The 27,749-nt window shown below is 40.0% G+C and overlaps 2 protein-coding genes across 5 annotated transcripts in view; one reads left to right on the top strand and one right to left on the bottom strand.

The window, feature by feature from the left end:
* Positions 1-203, bottom strand: part of ormdl1 (ORMDL sphingolipid biosynthesis regulator 1) — a 6,201-nt gene extending 5,998 nt beyond the window's left edge. Inside the window, exon 1 of one of the 2 annotated variants that reach the window (XM_089002157.1) lies at positions 71-203. The gene's annotated coding sequence lies outside the window, so the exon portion shown is untranslated. The remainder of the gene's footprint in view (positions 1-70) is intronic. The other variant, XM_089002158.1, reaches the window with a different exon arrangement.
* Positions 98-27,749, top strand: pms1 (PMS1 homolog 1, mismatch repair system component). Of its 3 annotated transcripts, none has more exons than XM_089002151.1 (13): positions 98-240; positions 768-906; positions 1,767-1,949; positions 2,747-2,849; positions 3,062-3,225; positions 7,101-7,217; positions 10,865-10,987; positions 11,065-11,211; positions 12,744-13,279; positions 15,753-16,211; positions 17,847-17,977; positions 22,555-22,715; positions 24,591-27,749. In XM_089002151.1, the coding sequence occupies exons 2-13, from the start codon at positions 775-777 to the stop codon at positions 24,798-24,800; spliced, it is 2,466 nt and encodes an 821-aa protein (XP_088858277.1). In that variant the 5' UTR covers positions 98-240; positions 768-774; the 3' UTR covers positions 24,801-27,749. The 3 variants fall into 3 exon arrangements, with proteins under 3 accessions (XP_088858277.1, XP_088858276.1, XP_088858278.1); XM_089002150.1 differs by lacking the exon at positions 98-240 and adding an exon at positions 462-519; XM_089002152.1 differs by lacking the exon at positions 98-240 and having other exon boundaries at positions 877-971.

Raw genomic sequence — 27,749 nt, 5'->3', positions numbered from 1 at the left:
ATGCGAGAAAATTATTTACTTTCGATTCGATTATGGAGAAGGTGGTCGGGAAAAGCCCCCGGAGACTTACATGTTAGACTTTAGAGCAAGCGAGTCGTGGACGTACGTAGAGAGCAGATCTGCCGTGGAGAGAAAGAGAAAACAACCTTGTTGTTGTTGATGTGCTTCACTTAGACGACGGCGACGGGCCTAAGGGACAAAGCGGAAGTGGAGGACAGTTGTTGTTTCACCGCCTTTATCGTAGGTATTTTGGAGGTTCAATCGAGGCCAATAGTGTGCGTTTGTTTTCAATTCGCGTATATATTATTTCAAAAAAAAAATTAAAATATACTTTTGTGTCATATCAGTACGGAAATAAAATTAAAAAGAAATTATAAGGGCGGCGTGTCTGACAGACTAAGTTCAGGGCTGACATATTATTAGTGTTAATGCCTACCTCTCCTTACCAGCCAATTAGATTAGAGTATGCATGGCGGGGTAACAGTTGTCTTCCTGTTTACGGCATTGGCGAGGGACGAGGCAAGTTCACACAAAAATGTTAATTATTGGGTTGTATTCGTTAAGATACAGCATTCACTTTTGGTATAAAATGCAAATCTTTTCGTGGGAGTTTGATGAGTTCAAGAGCCGCTTGTGAACAGAGTCGCTCACCATCGTTACTCGTCGAAGGGCGTCAAAAATGACGTCACTCGCGCGACCAGATGAGTCCTTCCTCCAGTCGCAATTCAGTAGCATTTCCATGTCCTACGTTTGTTTTTGTTTTCAAGATCCGTCATGAAGCAGCTTCCGGCAGACACCGTGCGGCTGTTGTCCAGCTCGCAGGTCATCACTTCGATGACGAACGTCGTGAAAGAGCTACTTGAAAATTCACTCGATGCTGGGGCTTCCTCCATTGACGTCAAACTGGTATAGATGACATCATTTTCGCTCGTATTTCATCAATGGGCTGGAAAACAAACCTCCCCCATCACGTATGAAATTCCAGAACCAAGTCTTTTTCCCTGACCTCCACCTGCGAACGTAATGTTGTAAATTGTGGGTCAATTTAGGCACCGTTAGTAGGGTTCGTATGTTTGTTATTGATTGTTACAATTTGTGTTAAAAGTTAGTAATTTATATTGTAATTGCCAGGTTTATGAAGTGCTTCCTCCATTAAAGGACAACCGACGCCTTTTGTTGTGTCCATAATTTGAAAAAAAAACACACAAAAAAACAAGTTGTGTCCATAATTTGTAAAATCACTTCAAATGACTTCTACTGAGCGTATTTTACAAAGATTCCACCGACTCGCGCTGAATATTCAGGAAATCTTGTTTTCGAGTTGGTGACGATTCCTGACGTGACGTGACGTCAGGAACGCCCCTGACCGAGAAAGTGACACACAATGCATTTTGGGTACTTTGTTTGGTCTGAAAACTTTGTGTTAATCCGTGTTGATGGCGAAATTAGAAGGAAAACACATAAATAACACGATGGTGAATCGTTGTGTGTTGCACCAAGACTACTATTTGATACTAGTTGACACAAATTCCCAGCAGACAAATCAGGCCATTTCCAACAGAGCTTGGGCGCCTTCAGAACTATTTGAATCATATTCATAACTGCATGAGTAACAAGAAAGCATCTTCTCCGAATCTGAAGCCATTGTTTTGATTCTAGAGAAAGGCAAGACGTCCTGGCGTGATGTCACGAACAAGGGGGCGGGACCTTCTGAAACTCGCCATCTCCGAGGTCATTTTGAACTTCTCTATGATTTACTACCGCAGGTGAACTACGGCCTGGATCGAATCGAAGTCCGCGACAACGGCAGCGGAATTAAGGCCAATGCTGCTGCCGTCATGGCTGTCCGCCATTTCACCTCCAAGATCAACAGCCACGAGGACCTGGAGGAACTCCAGACGTACGGCTTCAGGGGCGAAGCTCTGAGTTCTGTTTGCGCCGTGGCGGAGGTCAGTCCCAACTGTCACATGGGTTTTAATTTACACATTGTTGATTGTGATAAAGGGTGTCGCTATCGAATATTTTCTATATATATATTATCTATATATTTTTATTTTATATTTATATTTTTTTATTTTAAAGTCTATCAATTAATGACAAAAATGACATTTTATTTTTAATTACAGGGTGTTGTAAAATTCTGCTTTCCTTGATGACTCTTTATCAACCAATCGCTGTCATTTATGTTGTATTTTTTTATAAAAAAAAACTGAACACTGGGATAAGAATTTTCCGCCGATCGGTGGAAATATGCATTCTCGCTTTTTTGCTGTTCATTTCCTGTTTCGGCTTGTGTTGGCAAAAAGCGCAATTTTGATTGGAAGACACTAACGCCGGTTGGCGGAAAGTGCCATTTTGATTGGACCACCTTTTGAATAAGCGGTCGAGGAAAAAAAAATCTCGTTGATTCGCCTTTCTAATTTGATATATTCTAATTTGCAATGAAACAATACCACTATGACAAGCCACATGCTAACGTTAGCATCAATATACTACTGTGAGAGAACAGAAAGCAAGCGTGCAAGCTAACAAGCAGTGTGCACGGCATATATATATATATATATATATATATATATATATATATATATATATATATATATATATATACACACAGTATATAAAACAGTGTATAAAACAGTGCGTGCGCAAAATACAGCGCCTTTTTTTTTTTTTTTTTTTAATTTTTTCCTCATTTGTCAGTTTCATCCCTGTAAACATGTGTACTATTTTTTATATTTTTCTCCAGGTGACCATCACCACCAAGACCGAGGACGACGACATCAGCACCCAGTACACGCTCGACGCCCAAGGGAGCATCGTATCTCAGAAGCCGAGTCACTTCGGTCAAGGCAAGGCCTCATTCACATTTGTTGTAAGCAGCAATATCCAAAAATTGCATTTTTACCACATCTGTCACCCTCCCCACCCCCAAATATGCGATTTACATCTTCACATAGCTCTTTCGGCTTTGCCCCATCATGCAATTTTTCATGACTCCCTTAGCCATTTTAAAAACATATCTCCGTTATTTAATAACAAATCTGGTTGTCACATTTTACAGGTACAACGGTTAGCATACTGAAACTTTTCAAGAATCTTCCTGTGAGACGACAGTACTACTCGTCAGTGAAGAGATGCAAAGAGGAGGTGAAAAAAATCCAGGACCTGTTGATGGCCTACGCTATTATAAAACCCCAAGTGAGACTCACACTCACTCACAATAAGGTAAGACTACTTTATTTTTTTAAATCAATGTTCAATTTCAATCTGCTGTTTTAAACTTTGAAAGTTTAGCTCTAAGAGCTTTTCACAAAAATAACAGAATGGGCATTTTGGAAGTGCCAAAGAACCAAAAGGCACAAAGCTAAACAGCACCGAGACGTGTTTTGAGTGTGGACAGCCACAAGGTGTCCTCAGCAGCTTTCTCAAGGGTGCACGATGCAAAATAGGATGGGAAATTTGGAATTATGTAACAAAATACTCACAGGATTAACTGCATATTTTCCTTCTTTGCCCATGTGGGGTAAATGGGATCCTAAAACTCCTCATTACTTTGTTAAAAAAGATGATGATTTGAAGACATCACAATCAAACAAACAGTATTTTGGAAAAAGATGCGAATAAAATTGATTTCTTTTCAATGTTTTACGTCGCTCTTTGATCTGAAGTGTTTGGTATATTTCACACGATGTATTAGCCCATTTTATTCCTTCCGCAAAAGCAAATCAAACTTGTGAAATTCCATATTCATCGATCAGGCTAACTAGCTTGCGATCGAGCTAGCTAGCGAACGACTTAGCTAGCTCTCTTTCTATTCAGATATCTGGCTAATCCTTTACATCGCTGATGTCAAATTCAAGGCCCTGTGGGCCAAATCTGGCCCGCCACATCATTTTGTTCGGCACGCCAATGCTAATCAAACTTGAGAAATTTCATGTTCATCTCTCAATTTAGCTAGCTAGCGAGCTAGCTAGCGATCGAGCTAACTCGCTAGCTCTCTTTTTATTCATCTGGCTAATCCTTTACATCACAGGTGTCCAAGTCAAATTGTGGGGGTCAAATCTGGCCCGCCACATCATTTTATTTGGCCTGCGAGAGCACATTATTATTATTATTATTATTATTATTATTATTATTATTATTATTATTATTATTATAACAATCATTAATAATGATACATTTCATTTATAAGCATCTTTCAAAAGTCTCAAGGTCACTTTACAGTCACAGGATAAGTTATTTTGTGGGTGAGCAGTGGCAGCCACACGCGCCAGTGTTCACTCAACCCGGAATAGCTCAATTAGATAGAAAGCTAGCTAGCTAGCTTATAGATAGCTAATAGCCAGCTATATAGCTGATAGATAGTTAGCTAGATAGCTAACAAGCCAGCTAGATAGATAATAGATAGCTAGCTCGATAGCTAGCGAGCCAGCTAAATAGCGAATAGATAGCAAATAAAGTTCTTGCTAGGTAGCCAGCTAAATAGCTAGATAGCTTGCTAGATAGCCAGTTAGCCAGCAAGATAGATCGATAGCTGAATAGCTCAATAAATAAAAACACCCCCCATAGCAAAAATGAAGGAAAGAAGTTGTGAGACACATTTCCACCAAAAATATTTGTATCCACATTTTCCACTAACCATAAATCCCTTAAACTATTTTAACCCGGGTCAGATGTCAACTAAAGTTCATCGTTTTCTATTCTTGACTTCATGTTTGAAAACTAGTTGAAACATTGTAATATTTTTGTCCAACTTTATCACGGCCGTCGAGAGGAAACCTTAAAAAAAAGACTTTTTTGCAGCTCGCTTGCTAGCTAGCTAGCAAGCTTTATTATGGAATTTTACAAGTTTTATTTCCTTTCGCGGGCCGAATAAAATGATGTGGCGTGCCAGATTTGGCCCCCAGGCCTTGACTCAATCTCACCGGACAAATTTCAGCTGTAATTTTACTTGACCTGTTAAAAATCAAAATCTATCATTTGGGTCTGTGTAAACTCTATCATTTGGGTTCATCTTTAGTCTTTCAACAAGATGAGTGGCAATCGTCCGTCCAAGTATTGAGCAAGCGGGCCTGCCTTGTCGCCTTTCTCAACGCCTCTAATCACAGCTGTCAGGTGCTCCCAACACAAATACGAGCGACTGCAAACTCGGATTTAGCCGATTATGATGCTTGAGTAAGTTGCTGAAGTCAGCTGCAGTTTGTGTTTCAGGCCGCGGCGCACGTCGCCGCGCGCGTTGGTGTATGTGGGTCAGAGAGAGGGCACGACGCCACTTTCTGTGGCGTTCCTAGAAATCCGTTTCAAGGGTTGTTAACGGCGAGTAACGAAGGTGCCCATTTTGTACATTCAGCTCTCGCTCGCCGCTATCGTTTACAAGCGGCAACGCCAGTCGAGCCCCCGTGTCGCGTTGCACGCCGTGTCTACGAGCTCTTTACAGCGGCGATCCCTTTCCCTGCGGTAACTGTACGTTACATAGCTCGAGGCGTGCCACCATATCGTCCCGAATCATTTTAATCAAATCATTGCTTGGGGAATGTGATGGCAAAGAGCAGTTTTTTTCAAGAATCCATTTTTGATTGTAAACCAAGGCATAAAAAACCCCGAAACTTTGGTCAAAAAACGAATTGGTCGAGAATTAAGAAATTGTATTGTATTTTGTTGTATTTATCTGTCACACTTTAAAGGACAACCGACACCATTTTTTGTTTCCTAACTGACATTAGAAAAATATTTTATAGCATCTAAAATACCCAAAACATGCAGGCTGATATTTTTAGTCAAATGCAAAACACCAATAAAAATGAGTTAAAGTGTCCCAAAACTACTTCAAAATGATGGCGAGTTTTAGAAGGTCCCGCCCCCTTGTTCGTTACGTGACGCAAAACGTCCTGTCTTGCCGTCCTCTAGAATCAAAACAATGGCCTCAGATTCGGAGAAGATGCTTTCCCTTTACTCATCCAGTTATGAATATGATTCAAATACAGTAAAGTCTCGTTATATCGATATCGGATATATCGATAGTCCCGGTTATATCGATACTATTTCTATGCACGCACGGAGAAAATTACATGCAAAAAGGGTCGGATATATCGATAGTCCCGGTTATATCGATATTTTTCCGGACTCCCTTGAATATCGATATAACGAGACTTTACTGTAGTTCTGAAGAGGAAAGCATAAATGCTTGCAATCGATTAAAGAAGTCTTTCCGGGTCATTTTGAGGCATCAGGACTGACCCAGAACATGCAGAAGATGGCACTCAAGCTCCGTTGGAACTGGGCTGATTTGTCTACTGGGAAGTTGTGTCAGCTGATATTAAATAGTTGTTTTGGTGCAACACACAACGATTCACCATTGCGTTACTTATGTTTTCCTTCTAATTTCACCATCAACACGGATCAACACGAAGTTTTCAGACCAAACATAGTACCGCAAAATGCATTGTGTGTCCTTTCTCAGTCAGGGGCGTTCCTTCCGTGATGTGACATCAGGAATCGTCACCAACTCAAAAACAAGACTTCCTGAATATTCAGCGCAAGTCTTAAAACGTAAAATATAGCTTTATGCGGTGGAATCTTTGTAAAATATGGTCAGTAGAAGTCATTTGAAGCGATTTTACAAATTATGGACACAACTAGTCCACAGGCGTCGGTTGTCCTTTAAGGCTTATTTGGTAGAAAATTATGTTTGATGGGGACCTGGGAACGGATTATTTTTAATGGTTTCTTATGGGAAATAAATGTTTGGCAGACGAACGTTTCGCCTTACACACACTTTCTGGGAACCAATTAAGTTTGTACACTGAGGTATCACTGTATTTCAGTTCAACTGGTTCATATGTGAAATGACTCAAGATGAGATCACCTTTATTAGTCTCACATTGGAGATATTCCCTATTTCACAGCAGCAAAGTGACAAAAGGAAGAGGATAGGAAAAAGAAGTAGAAAAGCAAAAATCTAGTAGCTGCTGTAAAGGCAGCCACTCTCCCGGCAGCCATTTTGAAGTCAAAACAATAACAAAAATGGTGGTTCAGTTCCCGTCTCGACACCAACGTCAAGTGTGTAAATGTAAAAAAGGCTGTCGTCGTTGTGGTTGCAGGAGATGCTCTGGCAGAAGGCCAAGGCGGCTGACCACAGGGATGCTCTCCTTGCCACCTTGGGCTCCGCGACGCTTGCTAACATGCTCCCGTGCAACCATCGTCAAGAGGAGGCCGAGGTTTGTTCCTCGTCTCTTTCATCATATCTATTCACGCTCCCAAATGACATTAGATTTGATTTGATTAGATTAGATTAGCCTTTATTATTCTCGCAGTGGAGAAATTGATGTTTCACTGCAGCAAAATGATGAAAGGAAGAGAAAAGGAAAGAAAGAAGTAGAAATAAATACAGGATCTATCTGGCTATCTATTAGCTATCTGTTAGCTAGCTAGTTAGCGTTCTATCTATTTGAGTTACTTCCGGGTTGAGTGAACACTGGGGCATGTGGCTGCCACTGCTCACCCGCAGAAAAAAGTTTTGAAAGGCGCTTAGAAATGAAATGGATTATTATTATTATTATTATTATTATTATTATTATTATTATTATTATTATTATTATTATTATTATTATTATAGGAGCTGCTGTCAAGGCAGCCACTCTCGTGGCGCCATCTTGAAGTCAAAACAACAACAAAAAACAAAATATCAAATAATTAGATTAGATTACTTTTTATTAGTCTCGCACTGGAGAAATTGACGTTTCAAAGTAACAATGGGATGAATGGAAGAGAAAATGAAAGAAAGAAGTAGAAAAACAAAATACAGGAGCTGGTGTAAAGCCAGCCACTCTCGTGGCGCCATCTTGAAGTCAAAACAACAACAAAACAAAATATCAAATAATTCGATTAGATTCGTTTTTATTAGTCTCGCACTGGAGAAATTGACGTTTCACAGCAGCAAAGTGATGAAAGGAAGAGAAAAGGAAAGAAAGAAATAGAAAAAAATACAGGAGCTGCTGTCAAGGCAGCCACTCTCGTGGCGCCATCTTGAAGTCAAAACAACAACAACAACAAAACCAAATATCAAATAATTAGATTAGATTAGTTTTTATTAGTCTCGCACTGGAGAAATTGACGTTTCACAGCAGCAAAGTGATGAAAGGAATAGAAAAGGAAAGGAAGAAGTAGAAAAACAAAATACAGTAGCACCTTCTTTGTCGTATGAAGCAGTTCTAGATGAAAGAGGGGTGGGTCAACGCCTCATTTTCACCAGTGGATCAAGGACATCACGGTGAAATAAGCACGTCTGCTACAAGCTAAATGTTGAACGCTAACACAAAGCTGTAGCATCCATTGACGAAAAGACTGTCGCACATCTCCTGTCCCACGTAAATCCGCATCAATTCCAAGCCGCAGCCGATTCACAGACAAGAATGGCACATTTGGCTAGCTTGCCGAGAAAGTGCTGCCCTCACCAGTGAAAATCTCACTTTTCTCTTCAGTCTCTGGATTGTTTGTTTGGGGACATGGTCGCCTTTGGCTCCCGAAAACACAGAGCTAGCGAGCCAGTGCTGGTTTCTAGCCAGAAAATGTGTTGAGCTGGTCGGCAGCCAAAATTTCTTTGGCATTTTTGCTCGCTTGTGATGAGGAGTGAGCATTTTTGGAAAGCCAAGCTTTTGTTGTGCTGCCGCTAATTGAATGACGCTTTGAGCGCTCACTTTTCTGCTAGGTCACGCTAGGTGCCGTACGCTTTGCTAGCTCCCAACTAATCGTCCGTGACGGATGTAGAGCAGCACCTTTTCACCTCCCTTTCCTGGTTTGTCTCATTTGCTTGTTGTTGATTTGTCGCCGCCGCCCCGTTAGCACATCGACCTTTCGTCTTGTCCCACGAGTCCGACTCCCCGAAGCAACGGGAGCAGAGGTGACTTCACCGCGGGGGGGGGATTGTAAGCAAATGCCATAGCTGCGTTTCGGCGGCGTTTTACTTTCAGCCCGATGGAGGGCAAAGTGTGGCCATTTGTGTTAATATAAAGTGAGCGTACATGTGGCCTGAAAAGCCCGAAGATCGGCTCCTTTATTGACATCAAATTCGACATCTTTTAGAGAGCGTCGCGAATAATGACATCAAAGTTATGTGGAGGCGAGCAAAGGGAAAACAAAGTAATAAATCGGCGCTTTGCCACCTGGAATCAATACGCTAATAGCGATCGTAATTTCATATAAGCTTATTCTGTCTGTCTGTCTGTCCCGTCCCTTTGTCCGTCTGTCCGTCTATTTGTTTGTGTGTTTTTCATATGCCAGAGTTCATTTAGCTGCCTATCTATTTGCTCTATATCAGCTTTCTATTAGCTATCTATTTGCTATCTATTAGCTAACTGGCCGGCTAGCTAGCGATCTGGCTGGCTATCTATCAGTTATATAGCTAGTTGTCTAGTTGGCTATCTATTGGCTATCTATTAGCTAGCTAGCTTTCGATGTGTTTGAGTTACTTCTGGGTTAAGTGAACGCTTGCGCGTGCGGCTGCCGCTGCTCACCTACGGAAAGACTTATCCTGTGACTGAAAAGTGACATTGAGAGTTTTGAAAGGCGCTTAGAAATTAAATGTATTATAATTATTATTTTTGTACTTATGTACTTATTATTCTATACATGGTCGTATTTTTTTCAGTCAAAAAGGAAACAAAGAAGATTTACCTAGCTATCCAGCTATCTAGCTGGCTTCTCGCCAGCTAGCTATTTGCTATCTAGCGCCCTATCTAGCTAGCTATGTATTAACTATATCGCTATCTAGTTAGCTTTCTATCTATTTGAGTTACTTCCGGGTTGAGTGAACGCTGGCGCGTGTGGCTGCCGCTGCTCACCCACAGAAAAACTTATCCTGTGACTGAAAAGTGACCTTGAGAGTTTTGAAAGGCGCTTATAAATGAAATGTGCTATTATTATTATTATTATTATTATTATTATTATTATTATTATTATTATTATTATTATTATTATTATTATTATTATTATTATTATGTATTTACCTATTATTTACTTTTTATTTGCTATTTATTTACGTATCATTTACTTTTGTATTTATTTGCTATGTATTACTTATTATTTATGTATTACAGTAAAGTCTCGTTATATCGATATCGGTTATATCGATAGTACTGCTTATTACGATACTATTTCTATGAACGCAAGGAAAAAAATTACATGCCGCAGGATCGGATATATCGATAGTCCGGTTATAACGATATTTTTTCAGACTCCCAGGAATATCGATATAACGAGACTTTACAGTATTTATTATTGACTTTTTACGTAATTGTTTGTTTACTTATTTATTTGTATGTTTATTGATTTGTTTGTCTATTTATTTGTTTTTTTTTTGTTAATTCATTAACATATTTTTGTGTAGTTATTTGTCTATGCATTAATTTATGTGTTTATTTATTTACTTATGATGTACTTATGATTTACTTATTGTTTACTTATTGTTTACTATTTATTTACATATTATGTATGTAATTGTAAATGTAAATGTAATTTATTATGCATTTGTTGTTTTATTTGTCTATTTAGGTTTATTTGTTTATTCATTTATGTATTTGTTTATTCTTTGTGTATTTATTTATTTATTAATTTATTTATTTATTTTAAGGGATTTTGGAACAACTCTTTTCATCTAGCATCTCACTAAGATTCTTTAATTAATTAATTAATTTATTTATTTATGTATTTATTTATTGACAGTATTTATTTATTTACCAGGGTATTTCAAAGACATTTAAAAATTATTTACTTATAATTAAAATTTGGTTGTATTGTAAATTGTTTATTGTATATATTCCAATTTATGTATTCATTTATTTATCTTGTTTTGTGTTTTTCTTTTCAGATTTTTCTGGAGGGTTTTTTCCCTAAACCAGGCGCCGACGTCTCATCAACCAGCGCTTCCGGTCCGGACAAAACGTTCCTATTTGTCAACAATCGTCCCATCCATCACAAGGACATCATCAAGGTGCGCTTGACGTACTTCGCTCGCGGCGCTCATCTTTAAAAAAAAAAGTTCTGTTTCCATTTCTGCTGGGTTTTCAGTTACTACGCCAACACTACGCCGCGCAGTATGCGGACGAGTCGGCGCACAACCGCTACCCCATCCTCATGCTTCACATCACCGTGTCACCTTCCGCCGTGGACGTCAATCTGACACCTGACAAGACCCAGGTTCTCCTCCACAGCAAGGTATTTTCTGGAACGCATAATAATAATAATAATAATAATAATAAATAATAATAATAATACATTGTAGCAGTTGAGGAAGGAGGACACAAGCCAGGAAATTGATGCAAAAAGCTATCAACCCACCTAAACAGAACACAATACATTCAATTTATAAACGCCTTTCAAAACTCTTCAGGTCACTTTACAGTCACGGGATACCTTTTACTGTGGGTGAGCAGCGGCTGCCACCCGCACCAGCGTTCACTCAACCCGGAAGTAACTCAAATTGATAGGAAGCTAGCCAGCTTGCTAGCTAATAGGTAGCTAGCAAAGTAGCTAGCACGATAGCTAGCCGAGCCAGCTAGATAGCTGACAGCTAATAGATAGCAAATAGAGAGCAAATAGCTAGCTAGAAAAAATTGCATTCATGGTCTCGTTCAATCAGCTATTTTATTATTATTTTATTTATGGTTTTATTGTTCTGTGTATTTTTTGATTGAGCGTTCAGAAAGGCGCTTGGAAATTAAATGTATTATTATTATCAGTGTTTGAAATAACGTCTGACCGGACGCCCGGGGCGTACAACTTTTACGTCGGGCGTACAACTTTCAAAGCGTCTCGGCCCAGGTGGCCGACAACTTCTTCAAGAAAAAAAAAAGATTTTTTTCAAATCAAACGTTTGTTTTATTCAATAAAGCAAAAGCCAGGAGCCATCCGTTACAAGCCACATGGGCTCCCCTTTCTAAGCGCCTTTCAAAACTTTCAAGTACAATTTACAGTCACTGTATAGTCCGAAGCACGAAACAGGCTTCTGATTAGCTGCAGTGCTGAGTATGCAAATTACCAAACGAACGTTCGTTTGGCAATTTGCATACTCTTCAGCAAGGGATATTTACTATAAATTAAGCAAGGGAGCATTTGTGGTAGGTACTTCCTTAATTAAAAAAAAATCATTTATACTTTGCAACGTTTTTTTTTGCGATTAGTCGTCTTATTGTGTTTCAAGTTGTGAAAAATGGAGCAGGCAACTTTTCAAAGTTGTCTGCCCTGGTGTCCGCTAACTTTTTGTCATGAGTTTCAGACATTATTATTATTATTATTATTATTATTATTATTATTATTATTAAGAATCAGAATCATCTTTATTGCATCTTTATTATTAAGTATGTAGAACTCACAAGGAATTTGTTTCCGGTAGAACACGCTGCACTAGTATCGTCGTCAAAAAAACTGCTAAGTGGCACTATACAATTCCATTTTGGCTACTGTTGAAAGAGTTCAAAGAGTTAATGGCTTGGGGGAAGAAGCTGTTTAAATGTCTGCTGGATTTTTTTGTTTGATTTATTATTACTATTATTATTATTATTATTATTATTATTATTATTATTATTATTATTATTATTATTATTAGCCAGTGTAGCTGGCTTGATAACTAGCTAGATAGCTAATTGGGTAAATTTAGTAGAAATACAGTATGTAACAATTGATGGTGGCCTATGAGAACTATTTTTTAAATACGATCGCAATTCCGGTTTGTAATTTTTGCGTTTTAGGAAACCTTGTTGACGGCCTTGGAAGCCTTGTTGGTCTCTCTCTACGGATATCGCGACTCCACCAGACCGACCTCAGCTAGCAGTTCTTCGTCCTCGGCGGTCCAGGAACCCATTGTTCATGGGTTACCCGCTCCCTCGGAGTCCACCTTGGATGAACCCTTGCCGAGCGAACTCCCCGCAAAATTCCAAGATGGAGACAAGTTGAGAAAAGCACAAATATCTGCGGACGACTGGAGCAAAGGCACCGCTTTAAGCGACCCGGTAACAGGACAGCCTCTGCAGCCCGTCACCGTCCATCAAGGATCGGCGTTGGACGCTCCAAGGCCGCTCAATGTCATCACGGAAAAGCGTACAGCCCTGACGGCCTTCAACCTGATCGGCGACCGGACGATGAGAGCGCCGCTGTCGCCGCTCGCTTTATTTGAGAAGGAGGCCCGCCTCCAGGTTCTCTGCAAGAAACCCACCGCCAGCCTGCAGGAGATTAGCGAGGCGGTTCGCGACAGGTGGAAAAATCTCGGTCAGGAAGATCGTAAGAAGTAAGTTTCCGTTTCTTATCGCCTGAGATATATATATATATATATATACAGTGATACCTCGGTTCACGAACTTAATTGGTTCCCAGAAAGTGCGTGTAAGGCGAAAAGTGTGTCTTTCAAACATTAATTTCCCATAGGAAACCATAAAAAATGAGAATAATCCGTTCCCAGGTCCCCATAAAACATACTTTTCTACAAAATAAGCCTTAAAACTACACAAAATATACCTTATTTTACATAAAATAAATGTGCTATTGTATTATAATGAAAGAAATAAACTGTACTGTAGAATAAAGTCGTTTTATTTAACATTGTGATGGTCGTTGATGTCGTTGCCTCTTGATGCGATCCGAGTGAAGTTGTCATGCTTTCTCGGTGATAATACCCTCACTCACACTGTTGTGTGCTAGCTGCTTTTCGGTAATCCAAATCAACAATTTTTCAAGCTCTTCTTTTGCCTGAGACCGTTGCTTAGACAACACAGAAACACCCTTAGCCACACGTAGCAATGGTCGACTTAGCATACTGGCACTGGGATGCTAAGTCACACAAACGCACACTTCGTTCATGTTTCTCGATGATCTCCTTCTTCTGCTCGACTAATTTTGTTTTCTGTCCTCTTCAGCTCAACACTAGTCTGTGGTGGGGTCTTTTTCTGTCCCATAATTGCAAAAGTACTCCACCCGATAGCAAACCGCGTCTGCACTCAAAGGGGTGTGGAAAACTAGTCCGCCAGCCAACTGTATGGTTTGGTTCGTCCGCCGAAAACTAGTTTGTCAAGATTATATTCTCGCAAATTGTTCGTAAGGCGAAAAGTTCGTGAGCTAAAGCATTCGTAAGCCGAGGTCTCACTACATATATTTTTTTGATAGGGTAACCGGCCAATTCAGAACGAGTCAATCAATAGCTTTCCGTGTGCCGCCCTTGACCCAACATGCTTCTCGCCACTGTTTTCGTTGGTCGAAAATCACATCCACGCTTACATCACCGGCGCTCGGCGTGACACATAGTTGGCTCGCGGTGAACAAATTTGGCAGCGAAACAGATGGAGGTAATGAGCGTTAGCTGTTTGACCCGTTTCGGGCCCCCCTGCCGGGCAAAGGATTTAGCATTCATGAAGCGAAGACGGAGGAGGAGGATGGAGTCGTTTCGTGGGGGTGATCGGGAAAATAAAGCGGCTCGCAAAATGTCTTCACGTGGCTCTCGCTGTGAATTGTGCCCTATTTTTCAGATGTCAGTCAACGCTAAAGGCACACTGAGTAGAAACCCCAAAAAGTAAAAATTAAGTTCGGAAGTTGAGGTCTCACTGTATTTAATGTTTTATGAATGTTTTTAAATTATGGACAGTGATACCTTGGTTTACGAACTTAATTGGTTCCCAGACAGAGTGTGTAAGGTGAAAAGTGTATATCTCAAAAATATTTTCCAATTGGAAACCATTAAAATGGGAATAATCCGTTCCTGGGTTTCCATAAAATATACTTTTCAACTAAATAAGCCTTAAAACTACACACAACATACCTTATTCTATGTATAATAAATGTGCTATTGTATTGTAATGAAAGAAATACACTGCATTGTATCATAAAATCACTTTTGTATCCCAAAAATTAATTTTCCATAGGAAGCCATTAAAATGAGAATAATCCGTTCCCAGGTCCTCGTAAAACATAATTTTCTACTTTCTAATTTTCTAAGCCTTAAAACTACACAAAATATACCTTATTTTATGTATAATAAATGTGCTACGGTATTATGATTAAAGAAATGAACTGTACTATATAATAAAGTCGTTTTATTTATCTTTGTGATGGTTGTTGATGGCTTGATGGAATGGAGTGTCCGGTTTCCTCAGCATTGAACACTTGATGAGGAACATAGCCTTTTTCTTTCACCATCTTGACGAATGATCCCTTGTAGGTGCTTTCTCTGCGATGTTCCTCATCAATTGTGTTCTGTTTAGCTGGGTTGATCGCTTTTTGCATCAGATGGCTTGTGCGGGTTATTTGTGGAGCCTGATTGATGGGAATTTTAACCTTGCAGTCTACACTCTGCCTTTGAACTATCAACGTTGAAACGAGTCCAAATATCACTGTTTTCTATCCGTTTTGTCACTCTCTCTCTGTCGTCTGTATATATACACAGGTAACATCCGACTTATGACCGAGTTCCGTTCAGACCAAACGGTCGTAAGCCAAAATGGTCGTAAGTTGAAATCCATTCAAAATGTTGAATAGAGACTCGGAGGCTAAACGACTTGCAAATTCCCCCCTCTGGTGCCATCACACGGTCGATTGCTGTGCGAGAGTGAGATGCTGGCTGGCTGGCCAAAATTGTCGTCCACGTTACCAGCCTGCTAGCGCACTGCGGTGCCAGGCGTCAAATTAAAATTTTAAAAATAGGGTTTGGAGGTCATGGTCGTAATGATGCGGATGATGTTTTGTTTCTCATGGATGTGATATGCACTCGACAGGTATGAAGAGAAGGCCCAGAAGCAGCTGGAGCACCACGACCGCACTTGCGCCGCCAAACTAGCGAGCGGCGGCGCCAAAGAGCGACGGGCCTCCTCAGCTTCCGGCCAGAAGCGCAAGGCGCCGCTCTCAAACCAGCAGCTGCTGGACGAGCTCTTCTCCACGCCGCGCTCGCAGAAGAAGGCCCGCACCCCCATCGGCAAGCCCTCGCGGCCCCTCCCCTGCTGCATGTCGAGCCTTCGCGCCCGACTCCAACGCCTCTCGACGGCGGTGGCGACGCCGCGGGGCCTTCGTCTTGTCAACCGGCTGGCCTCGCAGAGCATCTGGCTGGTTTTATGTGACCAGCAGCTGATGTTGTTCAACCCCTTCCGGGTGCAGGAGAGCCTTCTTCTTCAGAATCTCCTGCGGGATCAAATCCTTCCAGCCGTTACTCTGCAGAACGCCATCCGTGTCACCGAAGGGTAACGGCACACTCACTTCTCACTTGCAAACAGCCCAACCACAATTTCCGTGCTGAATTTGAAAAATAATTGTAGTGTAGTTGCAGCAACGGTCCACGTATGGCCACATACGGTCATATATGGCCCCTTTCTGTCATGCTGGTTTGCATTGATCTAAAAAAATAATAGGTTTCATTTCTAGTTTAATTTTTAAAATATTTGTATTCATAAAATTAGATGCTTGGTTAATTCTGTGAATTTATGATAAATGTGTGTTAGCAAAATAACAGTACCTGGAAATGTATTATGATTATTATTATTATTATTATTATTATTATTATTATTATATTATTATTATTATTATTATTATTATTATTATTATTATTATTAATATTATTACTAATAAAGGCATATCCAATCCAATTATTATTATTATTATTATACTAATTATTATTATTATTATATTTTTCAATTCTATTACAAAGACATATATACAATGATATATATATATATATATATATATATATATATTTTTTTTTTTTAAACTATAAACTATATTTTTAAAGAAAGAGACATTTAAAAAAAATCCACATTATTTATGCCTATAGATGTTTTTTATTCGATTACAAAAAAATTATATAGATATGCTGTTTTTAAAACGTATATATAGTATATAAAATATACATTATATATATACAGTAAAGTCTCGTTATATCGATATCGGATATATCGATAGTCCCGGTTATATCGATACTATTTCTATGCACGCACGGAGAAAATTACATGCAAACAGGGTCGGATATATCGATAGTCCCGGTTATATCGATATTTTTTCGGACTCCCTTGAATATCGATATAACGACACTTTACTGTAATATATATATTATATAATAATAATTTATATATTGTCTGTGACTGTGTGAGAGCTTTGAAAGGCGCTTAAAATTTAATGTATTATTATTATTAATATATATTTTTTAATATATATTGGATATGTATACATATTTTTTAATTCAATTACAAAAAACAATATAGATATACTGCTTTTTGGATTTGATATGCCTTTATTAGTCTTTCAATGGAGAAATTTACATTTCACAGCAGCAAAGTGATGAAAGGAATAAAAGTAGAAAAACAAAATACATGAGCTGCTGGAAAGGCAGCCACTCTCGCGGCGCCGTCTTGAAGTCAAAAGAAAAAATGGGCCATAAATAAATAGATAAAGATAATGGCGACAATTGGCACACAGCACAAGCCAAAAAAAAGAATCAAATGGTCATATTAAACCCATATTAATGTTGGCATCCCGACTCTCTGATAGGACATTTCACATATCAGCCTGTCAGGGGGTTTAACTGTCCTACCACATCTTGTGAAATTGACGGGGCCTTGTGTGTCTTGTGGTTGTGTGCAAATGACCTCCTCAAGTTCAGTCTCATCTGGAGTCGAGTGTGCTATGTCAAACACCCCATTTTTTCCCATGGGTTTTAAAAATATATATAGACAGTATATCAAATATATATATTTTATATTTTTAATATATATTGTATTTGTATGCATATATTTTTTTTATTCAATTACAAAAAAAAATTGATAATAGTGTTTAAAATCATTCCGGACACGTCTGAATTTCCTCCGTTTTTTTTTCTTGTGCAGAAGTGTAGGCGGAAGCGAGTGCCTGGAGTGTTTGTGCAACATGGAGAAAGACAAGCCGGATGCTAACGGCAGGATGGTCATCTCTGACCCGAGAGTCGTCGCCAACGGATTTCAAATCAGGCTCACGCCAGGTAAATTTCCATCGCTAACACCACGTTAGCTTAAACGACTCACGCCAGGTTAACTTCCATCGCTAACACCGCGTTAGCTAATATGACTCACGCCAGGTTAACTTCCATCACTAACACAGCGTTTGCTAAAACGGCTCACGCCAGGTTAACTTCCATCGCTAACACAGCGTTAGCTAAAACGGCTCACGCCAGGTTAACTTCCATCGCTAACCCCACGTTAGCTAAAACGACTCACGCCAGGTTAACTTCCATCGCTAACACCACGTTAGCTAAAATGTCTCACACCAGGTGAACTTCCATCGCTAACACAGTTAGCCAGAACGACTCACGGCAGGTTAACTTCCATTGCTAATAATATTTTTTTTTTGTAATTGAATAAAAAATATATGGGGCCGATACGACCAGTCAGACTTTAGTTCGCTGACGAAGCCTCTTGGATAGGAGGCGAAACGTCCGAAACCTTCACTTTTGTACAGATGACGGCTGAAGAAACCTTCTCATCGATGGACCACTCCTGTACGACTGAGAGCTTACACAGACATAAAAAATATATGCATACAAATACAATATATATTAAAAATATATAATATATATTTTAAATCTATATATTTTATATACTGTCTGTATATACTTTTAAAAGCAGTATATCTATATTGTTTTTTGTAATTGAATTTAAAAATATGTATACGTATCCAATATATATTTAAAAAATATATAATAATAATAATAATAATAATAATAATAACAATACATTTCATTTCTAAGCACCTTTGAAAACTCTCAATGTCACTTTACAGTTATTACAGGATAATTATTTCTGTGGGTGAGCAGCGGCAGCCACACACGCCAGCATTCACTCAACCCGGAAGTGACTCAAATAGAATAGTACGACAAATAGATAGAAAGCTAGTACCACGTTAGCTATCACGGCTCACGGCAGGTTAACTTTCATCGCTAACACCACGTTAGCTAAAACGAGTCACGCCAGGTTAACTTCGATCGATAACACCACGTTAGCTAAAACGACTAACGCCAGGCTAACTTCCATCGCTAATCCCACGTTCGCCAAAATGACTCCAGGGTTTTTTTATTTATTGTTATCATTTGGTGTGATGGCAGCCAACAAAACAAACGGCGACCGCGTGTCAATATTGACCATCGGCGTTTCGTAACCAAATGGCCGCCAAGGGGAGCATTTGGCAGCGTTTGGTCTTCATTAGCCGGGATTATTTCTCAGTTTGCAGTGCGTGAATTTGCGCGACCTTTTGAGCGGGCACGCTGCCAGTCTCGCAGGTGATGCGAATGCTTGCTTGCCCTTTCAAAGAATTTCAGGAATTTTCATTGCTCGCTGCTAGCCCCCCCATGGCCCCCTCCCTAAATTGCAATAATAATAATACAGTGACACCTTGGTTTATGAACTTAATTGGTTCCCAGACAGTTTGTAAGGTGAAAAGTGTGTATCCCAGAAATTAATTTCCCATGGGAAACCATTAAAATCAGAATAATCCGTTCCCAGGTCCCCATAAAACACAGGTGTCAAAGTCAAGGCCCGCGGGCCAAATCCGGCCCGCCACATCAATTTTTTCAGCCCGCGAAAGCAAATCAAACGTATGAAATTCCATGATGCTTGCTAAATTCTTAACCAAAATTTCATATTTTTGGATATAAACCACAATAACAGTCATTATTCTTGACTTCAGATTTTATAACTAGTTATTCATTCATTTGTTGTGTGCTCTATATGTAATATGTGGATCGGATTAAACATTCTAATGGCTTCCCCAAATTCATAACGGCCCTCGGGAGGAAACCATACCTACAATGTGGCCCGCGGCATAAAACATAATTTTCTAAGCCTTAAAACTACACAAAATATACCTTATTTTATGTATAATAAATGTCCTATGGTATTATAATTAAAGAAATAAACTGCCTTCGTAAACATAGGTATCACTGTAAAACATTTAATTTATAAGCGCTTTTCAAAACTCTCAAGGACACTTTGCATTCACAGGATATTTTTTCTGCGGGTGAGCAGCGGCAGCCAGCGTTCACTCAACCCGGAAGTAACAAAGTAAAAATAAAATAAAAACTAAATAACAAATAATATGACGACACAAAGACAGAGACTCATTTATCAGCACTTTCTGTACCCTCTTTGTGACATGAATAAACAAGTGATGTATCACACTGGTTTCTTTTGGACTTTTCATCAGAATAGGATAGCGACGTACCTCTGTAACAAGAATGTACTGTTACATAAGCCACATTCTGTTGCGAACAGCTAAATGATTCAACAGAGCTACATGCTTATACAAAACACATTTTTGAATGTCTACATTGGAAAATAGTAGGGCTACTGACTTTCCAACAAAGTTCTATCACACTGTCCGCCGCACAGACGATTTTAGCTTCTTAGTTCATTAGCTAGCTAGCGACCTTGCTAGTTAGTTAGCGAGCTTGCTAGTAGTTAGCGAGCTTGCTAGCTAATGTCATGTGTCCCTTGGCATGTTTTCATCGTGTACTTGGAACAGGTTATTTTTTCTGTATATAAAACAGTGGAATTGTTCCAATTTTAAGTGTTGATAAAAAATGTCTTCATAAAAGTAGAAAAAAATGTGTGCCACTTTTAGCTAGCTAGCGAGCGAGCTAGCTAGTTAGCTAATGCTAGCTGGGTAGCTAGCATTTCCACATTCTATTGCGCGAAGCTAAGTGATTCAACAAAGCTACATGCAAACACAAAACACATTTTTGAATGTCTACATTGGAAAATAGTAGGGCTACTGACTTTCCAACAAAGTTCTATCACACTGTCCGTCGCACAGACGATTTTAGCTTCTTAGTTCAATAGCTAGCTAGCGAGCTTGCTAGTTAGTTAGCGAGCTTGCTAGCTAATGTCATGTGTCCCTTGGCATGTTTTCATGGTGTACTTGGAACAGGTTATTTTTTCTGTGTATAAAACACTGGAATTGTTCCAATTTTAAGTGTTGATAAAAAATGTCTTCATAAAAGTAGAAAAAAATGTGTGCCAATTTTAGCTAGCTAGTTAGTTAATGCTAGCTGGGTAGCTAGCATTTCCACATTCTATTGCGAGAAGCTAAATGATTCAACAAAGCTACATGCTAACACAAAACACATTTTTGAATGTCTACATTGGAAAATAGTAGGGCTACTGACTTTCCAACAAAGTTCTATCACACTGTCCGTCGCACAGACGAGTTTAGCTTCTTAGTTCAATAGCTAGCTAGCGAGCTTGCTAGTTAGTTAGCGAGCTTGCTAGCTAATGCCATGTGTCCCTTGGCATGTTTTCATGGTGTACTTGGAACAGGTTATTTTTTCTGTGTATAAAACACTGGAATTGTTCCAATTTTAAGTGTTGATAAAAAATGTCTTCATAAAAGTAGGAAAAAAAAGTGTGCCACTTTTAGCTAGCTAGCGAGCGAGCTAGCTAGTTAGCTAATGCTAGCTGGGTAGCTAGCATTTCCACATTCTATTGCGAGAAGCTAAATGATTCAACAAAGCTACATGCTAACACAAAACACATTTTTGAATGTCTACATTGGAAAATAGTAGGGCTACTGACTTTCCAACAAAGTTCTATCACACTGTCCGTCGCACAGACGATTTTAGCTTCTTAGTTCAATAGCTAGCTAGCGAGCTTGCTAGTTAGTTAGCGAGCTTGCTAGCTAATGTCATGTGTCCCTTGGCATGTTTTCATGGTGTACTTGGAACAGGTTATTTTTTCTGTGTATAAAACACTGGAATTGTTCCAATTTTAAGTGTTGATAAAAAATGTCTTCATAAAAGTAGAAAAAAATGTGTGCCAATTTTAGCTAGCTAGTTAGTTAATGCTAGCTGGGTAGCTAGCATTTCCACATTCTATTGCGAGAAGCTAAATGATTCAACAAAGCTACATGCTAACACAAAACACATTTTTGAATGTCTACATTGGAAAATAGTAGGGCTACTGACTTTCCAACAAAGTTCTATCACACTGTCCGTCGCACAGACGAGTTTAGCTTCTTAGTTCAATAGCTAGCTAGCGAGCTTGCTAGTTAGTTAGCGAGCTTGCTAGCTAATGTCTTGTGTCTTTTGGCATGTTTTCATGGTGTATTTGGAACAGGTTATTTTTTCTGTGTATAAAACACTGGAATTGTTCCAATTTTCAGTGTTGATAAAATAATTTCTTCATACAAGTAGAAAAAAATGTGTGCCACTAGCTAGCTAGCGAGCTGGCTAGTTAGCTAATGCTAGCTAGCATTTCCTTGTCATGTTTTCGTGGTGTATTTGAATCAGGCAATATTTGGCCCAAGGCGTCCGAACATTGCTTCGGAAATATATTTTAGCATGATTTGTGATATTTCCTCTTGACGTGACAGGCCGTCTTTTTTTTTTCTTTCTTCCGACTTCCTTTTGGTCTCGCGAGCCTTCTATTAGTCATTAAACACTCCATTTGGCCGTCCTCCGTTTAACTTGGCCCAATGCTGAATCGTAATATTTATTTGGGGATGATTTCCTGGCGATAACATCTCGCTCTGCCAATATTTGACTGGTGTCTTTCTGCTTCTCTTGGCCAGGTGGCGTGTCGTCCCAGAGACATCTGGAAGTGACGGCGTTGGCCGACTGCGTCCCTTTCCTCGGCGTCCAGGACCTGGGGGAGATCGTCTCAGCGGTGCTTCGCAGGAAAGCCAAAACGCTGCAGGAGTGCCGGCCGCTTAAAGTCTCCAACTTCCTCCAAGTGAGTGACGAAACGCTTCCGAAATCAAAGTGGAACGCGGGCTGTTCGTGTCCGGTGCTGAGATGACAATCCGAAATGTGAAGTTGGTGCCTCGAAATGCAAACTAAATCCAAAAATGTTAATAGTTCTTTGTTTTTAACTCCTTCACTGCCAGACGGTGTGCAAAAATGTGTCCACGCCCATGCCAGGGTTTTTGTCATTGTCACTCGTTTTCCAGGACCCACAGAATGTTGACGACATCAACATTCAATGCAGCACCAGAAAACTTAGCGCTATTATTTCATTACAAAAAAAGTGTTAATTCCTAAGTTATATGGGTCTGGAGTTAAATGAGGGAACGCCGGCGCGTATGGCTGCCGCTGCTCACCCTCAGAAAAAAATATCCTGTGACTGTAAAGTGTCCTTGAGAGTTTTGAAATGCGCTTATAAATGAAATGTATTATTATTATGATACTATGTATTAGCGAGCTAGCTGGGTTTCTATCTATTTGAGTTACTTCCGGGTTGAGTGAACGCAGGCGCGTATGGCTGCCGCTGCACACCCGCAGAAAAAATATCCTCTGACTATAAAGTGTCCTTGACAGTTTTGAAAGGCGCTTATAAATAAAATGTATTATTATTATTATTATTATTATTATGAGCTTGAAAGGGGGACAGATGTACAAAATACAATACAATACCTACATTTTGATTTATATAGCGCTTTAACAAAGCGCTAACATGGACAAAAGCCAAACATTGCGCGTCATGGAAGGGAAAAACATTACCAGTGGTCTGACCAGCGCTTAATTGGCACCCCCACGCAAGAAAAACAAATTGGGGAATGGCGCTCCACGCCACAATTTTCAATTCCCGAATAAATTTGGGAATGGCAGTGAATGAGTTAACTAATGGGCTAAAAATGGTCGCCAAATTGTTTCGGAGAAACAAGCACATGCTAATCGCAAACCACCAACCGTTGCTGATAAACTGCCCGTTTTCAAGCAACGCAAATTACAACAAAGATAAGTGTAGCATAAACGTATTATTCATGTTTTCATTCAGTTTGAATGAATAGTGATCCAAATATCAGATCAAAAAATACTTTGACCGTAAAAAAAAACAAAAAACTGATTGGCGAGCTGCGCGTATTTCCGCCATACCCGTCTGAAGGCGTTAGCTAACTGACTAACTGGCTAGCTAGCTATTAGCTATATTGCTGTCTGGGTGGCTAGCTATCTGTTGGCTATTTATTAGCTATCTACTAGCTGGCTAGCTAGCTTTCTATCTGTGTATTTAATAGTGACATTCAGTGTATTAGCTATCTTGTTATCTTGCTAGCTAGCTATTAGCTATGGAGCTATCTAACTGGCTATCTGTTGGCTATATATTAGCTATCTACTAGCTGGCTAGTTAGCTTTCTATCTATTAACTTCCGGGTTGAGTGAACGCTGGTGCGTGTGGCTGCCGCTGCTCACCCACAGAAAAACGTATTCTGTGACTGTAAAGTGACCATGACAGTTTTGAAAGGCGATTAGAAATGAAATGGATTATTATTAGTCTTATTATTATTTGAGTTAGTATTAATCGGGTTATCTATTAGCTAGCTAACTGGCTTTCTATCTATTTGAGTTACTTTCGGGTTGAGTGAACGGTGGCGCATGTCGCTGCCCCTGCTCACCCACAAAAAAAACTAATCATGTGACTGTAGTTTGAGTCCACTTCCTGTCAGACCAAAACCAGGGTTAACAAAACAAACTAAGAATTCAATGCGTCCTTGCGTGGCCCGGATCTGGCCCGCGAACCGGTGATTGAAGACCGACCGTTCACCTTGGGTAAAACCGCAGCGGAACGTTACCTTCTTGCGCGAGTTATCATCCGGCATGATTTACGCAGAGCGAAGCCGTGCGACTGGCCCGTCAGATGCCGGCACATCTCAGCAGGGAGGACGCGGAGGACATTTTGAGACGGATGCAACAGCAACTGGGCGACAGCCAGCGCGCCTGCTTCCACGGGAGGCCTTTCCTGCAGCCGCTTTGCGACGTCCCGCAGACGGAACGCCAGGCCCGAGCGCTCCTTAAGTCCATTCCTGCCAGTAGCGAATAGAGATGGACACACCTAGTAGATAATGGCGATTATGTGGGTATTAGTGATGGATTTTCAAGTGCGGTCGGTGTGCGTCGATACCCAAAAACAATTTTTTTTTGTTGAAAATATCAACTCAATAAAGCGGCAGTATGTCAAGTTGCAAAAAAAAAGAATGGCACTTGATGAGATGCGCGTCTTCTTTCTCCTCCATGGAAGGAACTCGATGCGTTCATGGCGACATCAATGCAGTCAAGGCAATTTTCATTCTTTATCTCGCCAATTTTTTGAGAAGAACGATTATTGATACAGTTCGATTCCATATTTGCTCCAATCACCTTTAAAGGACAACCAACGCCTCCAGACAAGTTGTGTCCATAATTTGTAAAATCGCTTCAAATGACTTCTACTGAACGTATTTTACAAAAATTCCACAGCATATAGCTATATTTTACGTTTTAAGACTCGCGCTTAATATTAAGGAAGTCTTGTTTTTGAGTCGGTGACGAGTCTGTATGTGACGTCACGAAAGGACCGCCCCCTGACCGTAAAAAAGACACATTGTAGCAGTCCTTCCATCACGTCAATGTATTTTGCTGTACATGTTTGGTCTTAGAACCGGGTTGCACCCAAAAGCCGCCAGAAGAGGGCACCCAAGCTCCATATGAGGAATTGATCAGCCTGTGGAAATGGAGGTGATCACAGGAGGTCGCCATTTTGTGCCTCTTTTTCGGGGAGACATTTCCTCTCAATGTTGCCTCATAATGGCACATATAATTCTTTAATCGATTGCAAACATGTATGCTTTCCTCTTCAGAACTATTTGAATCATATTCATAACTGGATGAGTAACAAGAAAGCATATTCTCCGAATCTGAAGCCATTGTTTTGATTCACAAGCAATGCAAGACGTCTTGGTGTGACGTCACGAACTGGGGGCGGGACTTTCTGAAAATGCCCAATTCGGAGCTCAATTTTTTTGCAAATTTTGGACACTTTAAGTCATTTTTATTGGTGTTTTGCAACTGAATAAAAATATACTGCATGTTTTGGGTATTTTAGATGCTATAAAACGTTTTTCTGATGTCAGTTAGGAAACAAAAAATGATGTCGGTTGTCCTTTAACTCATTCATTGCCAGACGTGCAAAAGTGTGTCTCCGGTTTTTGTCATTGTCATTCAAATTCCAGGACCCATAAAATATTGAGTCTTTGGACTACAGAAACATTCAATGCCGCATTAGAAACTTTTCATCAGAAAAAAAGAGTAAATTCCTAAATTATACGAGTGGAGTCATACGAGCTTGAAATGAGGGCGCCTGTCCAAAATACAATGCAATCCATACATATTGGTTGATATAGTGCTATAACAACAGCTGAAGCTGGAACAAAGCGCTAACATGGACAAAAGGGAAATGCTGCCCCTTGTGGATGGGGAAAACATTCCAAGAGGCAATGGCAAGCGCTATATCGGCACCGCAACATGAAAAACCAAAACCCGAACAAATTTGGGAATGGTTCTCTACGTCTATGTTTTCAATTCCCGAGTAATTCGTGAATGGCAGTGAATCAGTTCATAGCGTCACAACGATATGTTCATAATTTAGGATGTTTGAGTCCACTTCCTGTCAGACCAAAACCAGGGTCAAATAGATCTTTGATTTGCGATATCTCTCATAATGGAATTTCATTTCACCAGGTGACAAAAAAAATCAACAAATCCATTTCCATCATGGATCATACCACCCCGGGATAGCTGCTGCCAAATACCCCCCCCCGCCCCCGCACCACCACCGACCCCTCCACCACCATCCCCATTAGTATCAGTTGGCTTGTAACGGTCACCTCGGCGATCAGTGCTCCTCACTTTCTATCTATAAATATCTGCGTTTTTTTTCCAATCTGCAGTTAGTTTATACACATCAAATCAAAAGAAAAGAATGACAAGGAAAGAAAAAAAATACTAAACCAATCCTGCGGCAACACCGATTGTCACGGAGATTTAAAAAAATGGCCGTCCACAATAAAATCTGCCCTGATCATCGTCTACCAGGTGTCCACTCGCTGCCCCGTGGAGGATACCGAAACCGCCGAGGGCAAAAAGTGCCACCTGATCTTACGATCATATCATCGTTAGGCCAGCGAAAGGTCAAAGCTCAGCACGTCTTGTTTTACGTGAGTGTAGCCCCCCCCCCCCCCCCCCCCTCGCAACCCCTCCTTCCATATGGCTTCGGCATTGCTGCAAGCGACGGAAAGGGGCTTGTAAAGGCGCATCTGAGTTTCCCGTGTCAGCAAATGTATGCAGCAGCAGTGGAATCGGCTCCGTACACGTTCGCCTTGTCACCCAAGGGCCTTATTCGAGTAATTGGGGGGGCGGGGGTGGATTAAAAGGTCAACGGGAGCTGCCTTTGCGTTGGCCAGCTGTCTTTTTACACCACCTGTTGCATCCCTTTTCCTCCCACCACTCAAACCGATTCAGTAGATTAGCGCAATGCTAAGGTGGTAAGTACAGAAGAGCATTAGGGCCAGGTTGAAATATATATTTTTTTAGAGATGGGGTATTATTTGGAGAAAAAAAGTGACAAATTTGCTAGATTTAAAGTCACAAATTTGCTAAATTCAAACTCGCAAATCTGCTAGGGTTAAAGTCACAAATTTGCTAGCTTCAAACTCGCAAATTTGCTAGATTTAAAGCCACAAATTTGCTAGATTCAAACTCGCAAAATTGCAAGATTTAAAGTCACAAATTTGCTAGATTCAAACGTGCAAATTTGCAAGATTTAAAGTTACAAATTTGCTATATTCAAACTGGCAAATTTGCTAGATTCAAACTCGCAAATCTGCTAGGGTTAAAGTCACAAATTTGCTAGCTTCAAACTGGCAAATTTGCAAGATTTAAAGCCACAAATTTGCTAAATTCAAACTCGCAAATTTGCAAGATTTAAAGTCACAAATTTGCTTGATTCAAACGT

This window comes from Hippocampus bargibanti, linkage group LG08, assembly GCF_051943395.1.
Source record: "Hippocampus bargibanti isolate YZ-2025 linkage group LG08, ASM5194339v1, whole genome shotgun sequence".
In the NCBI taxonomy this organism is placed as follows: Eukaryota; Metazoa; Chordata; class Actinopteri; order Syngnathiformes; family Syngnathidae; genus Hippocampus; species Hippocampus bargibanti.
Note: the sequence above shows the minus strand (reverse complement) of the source record. Positions and strands in the feature narration are given on the sequence as shown.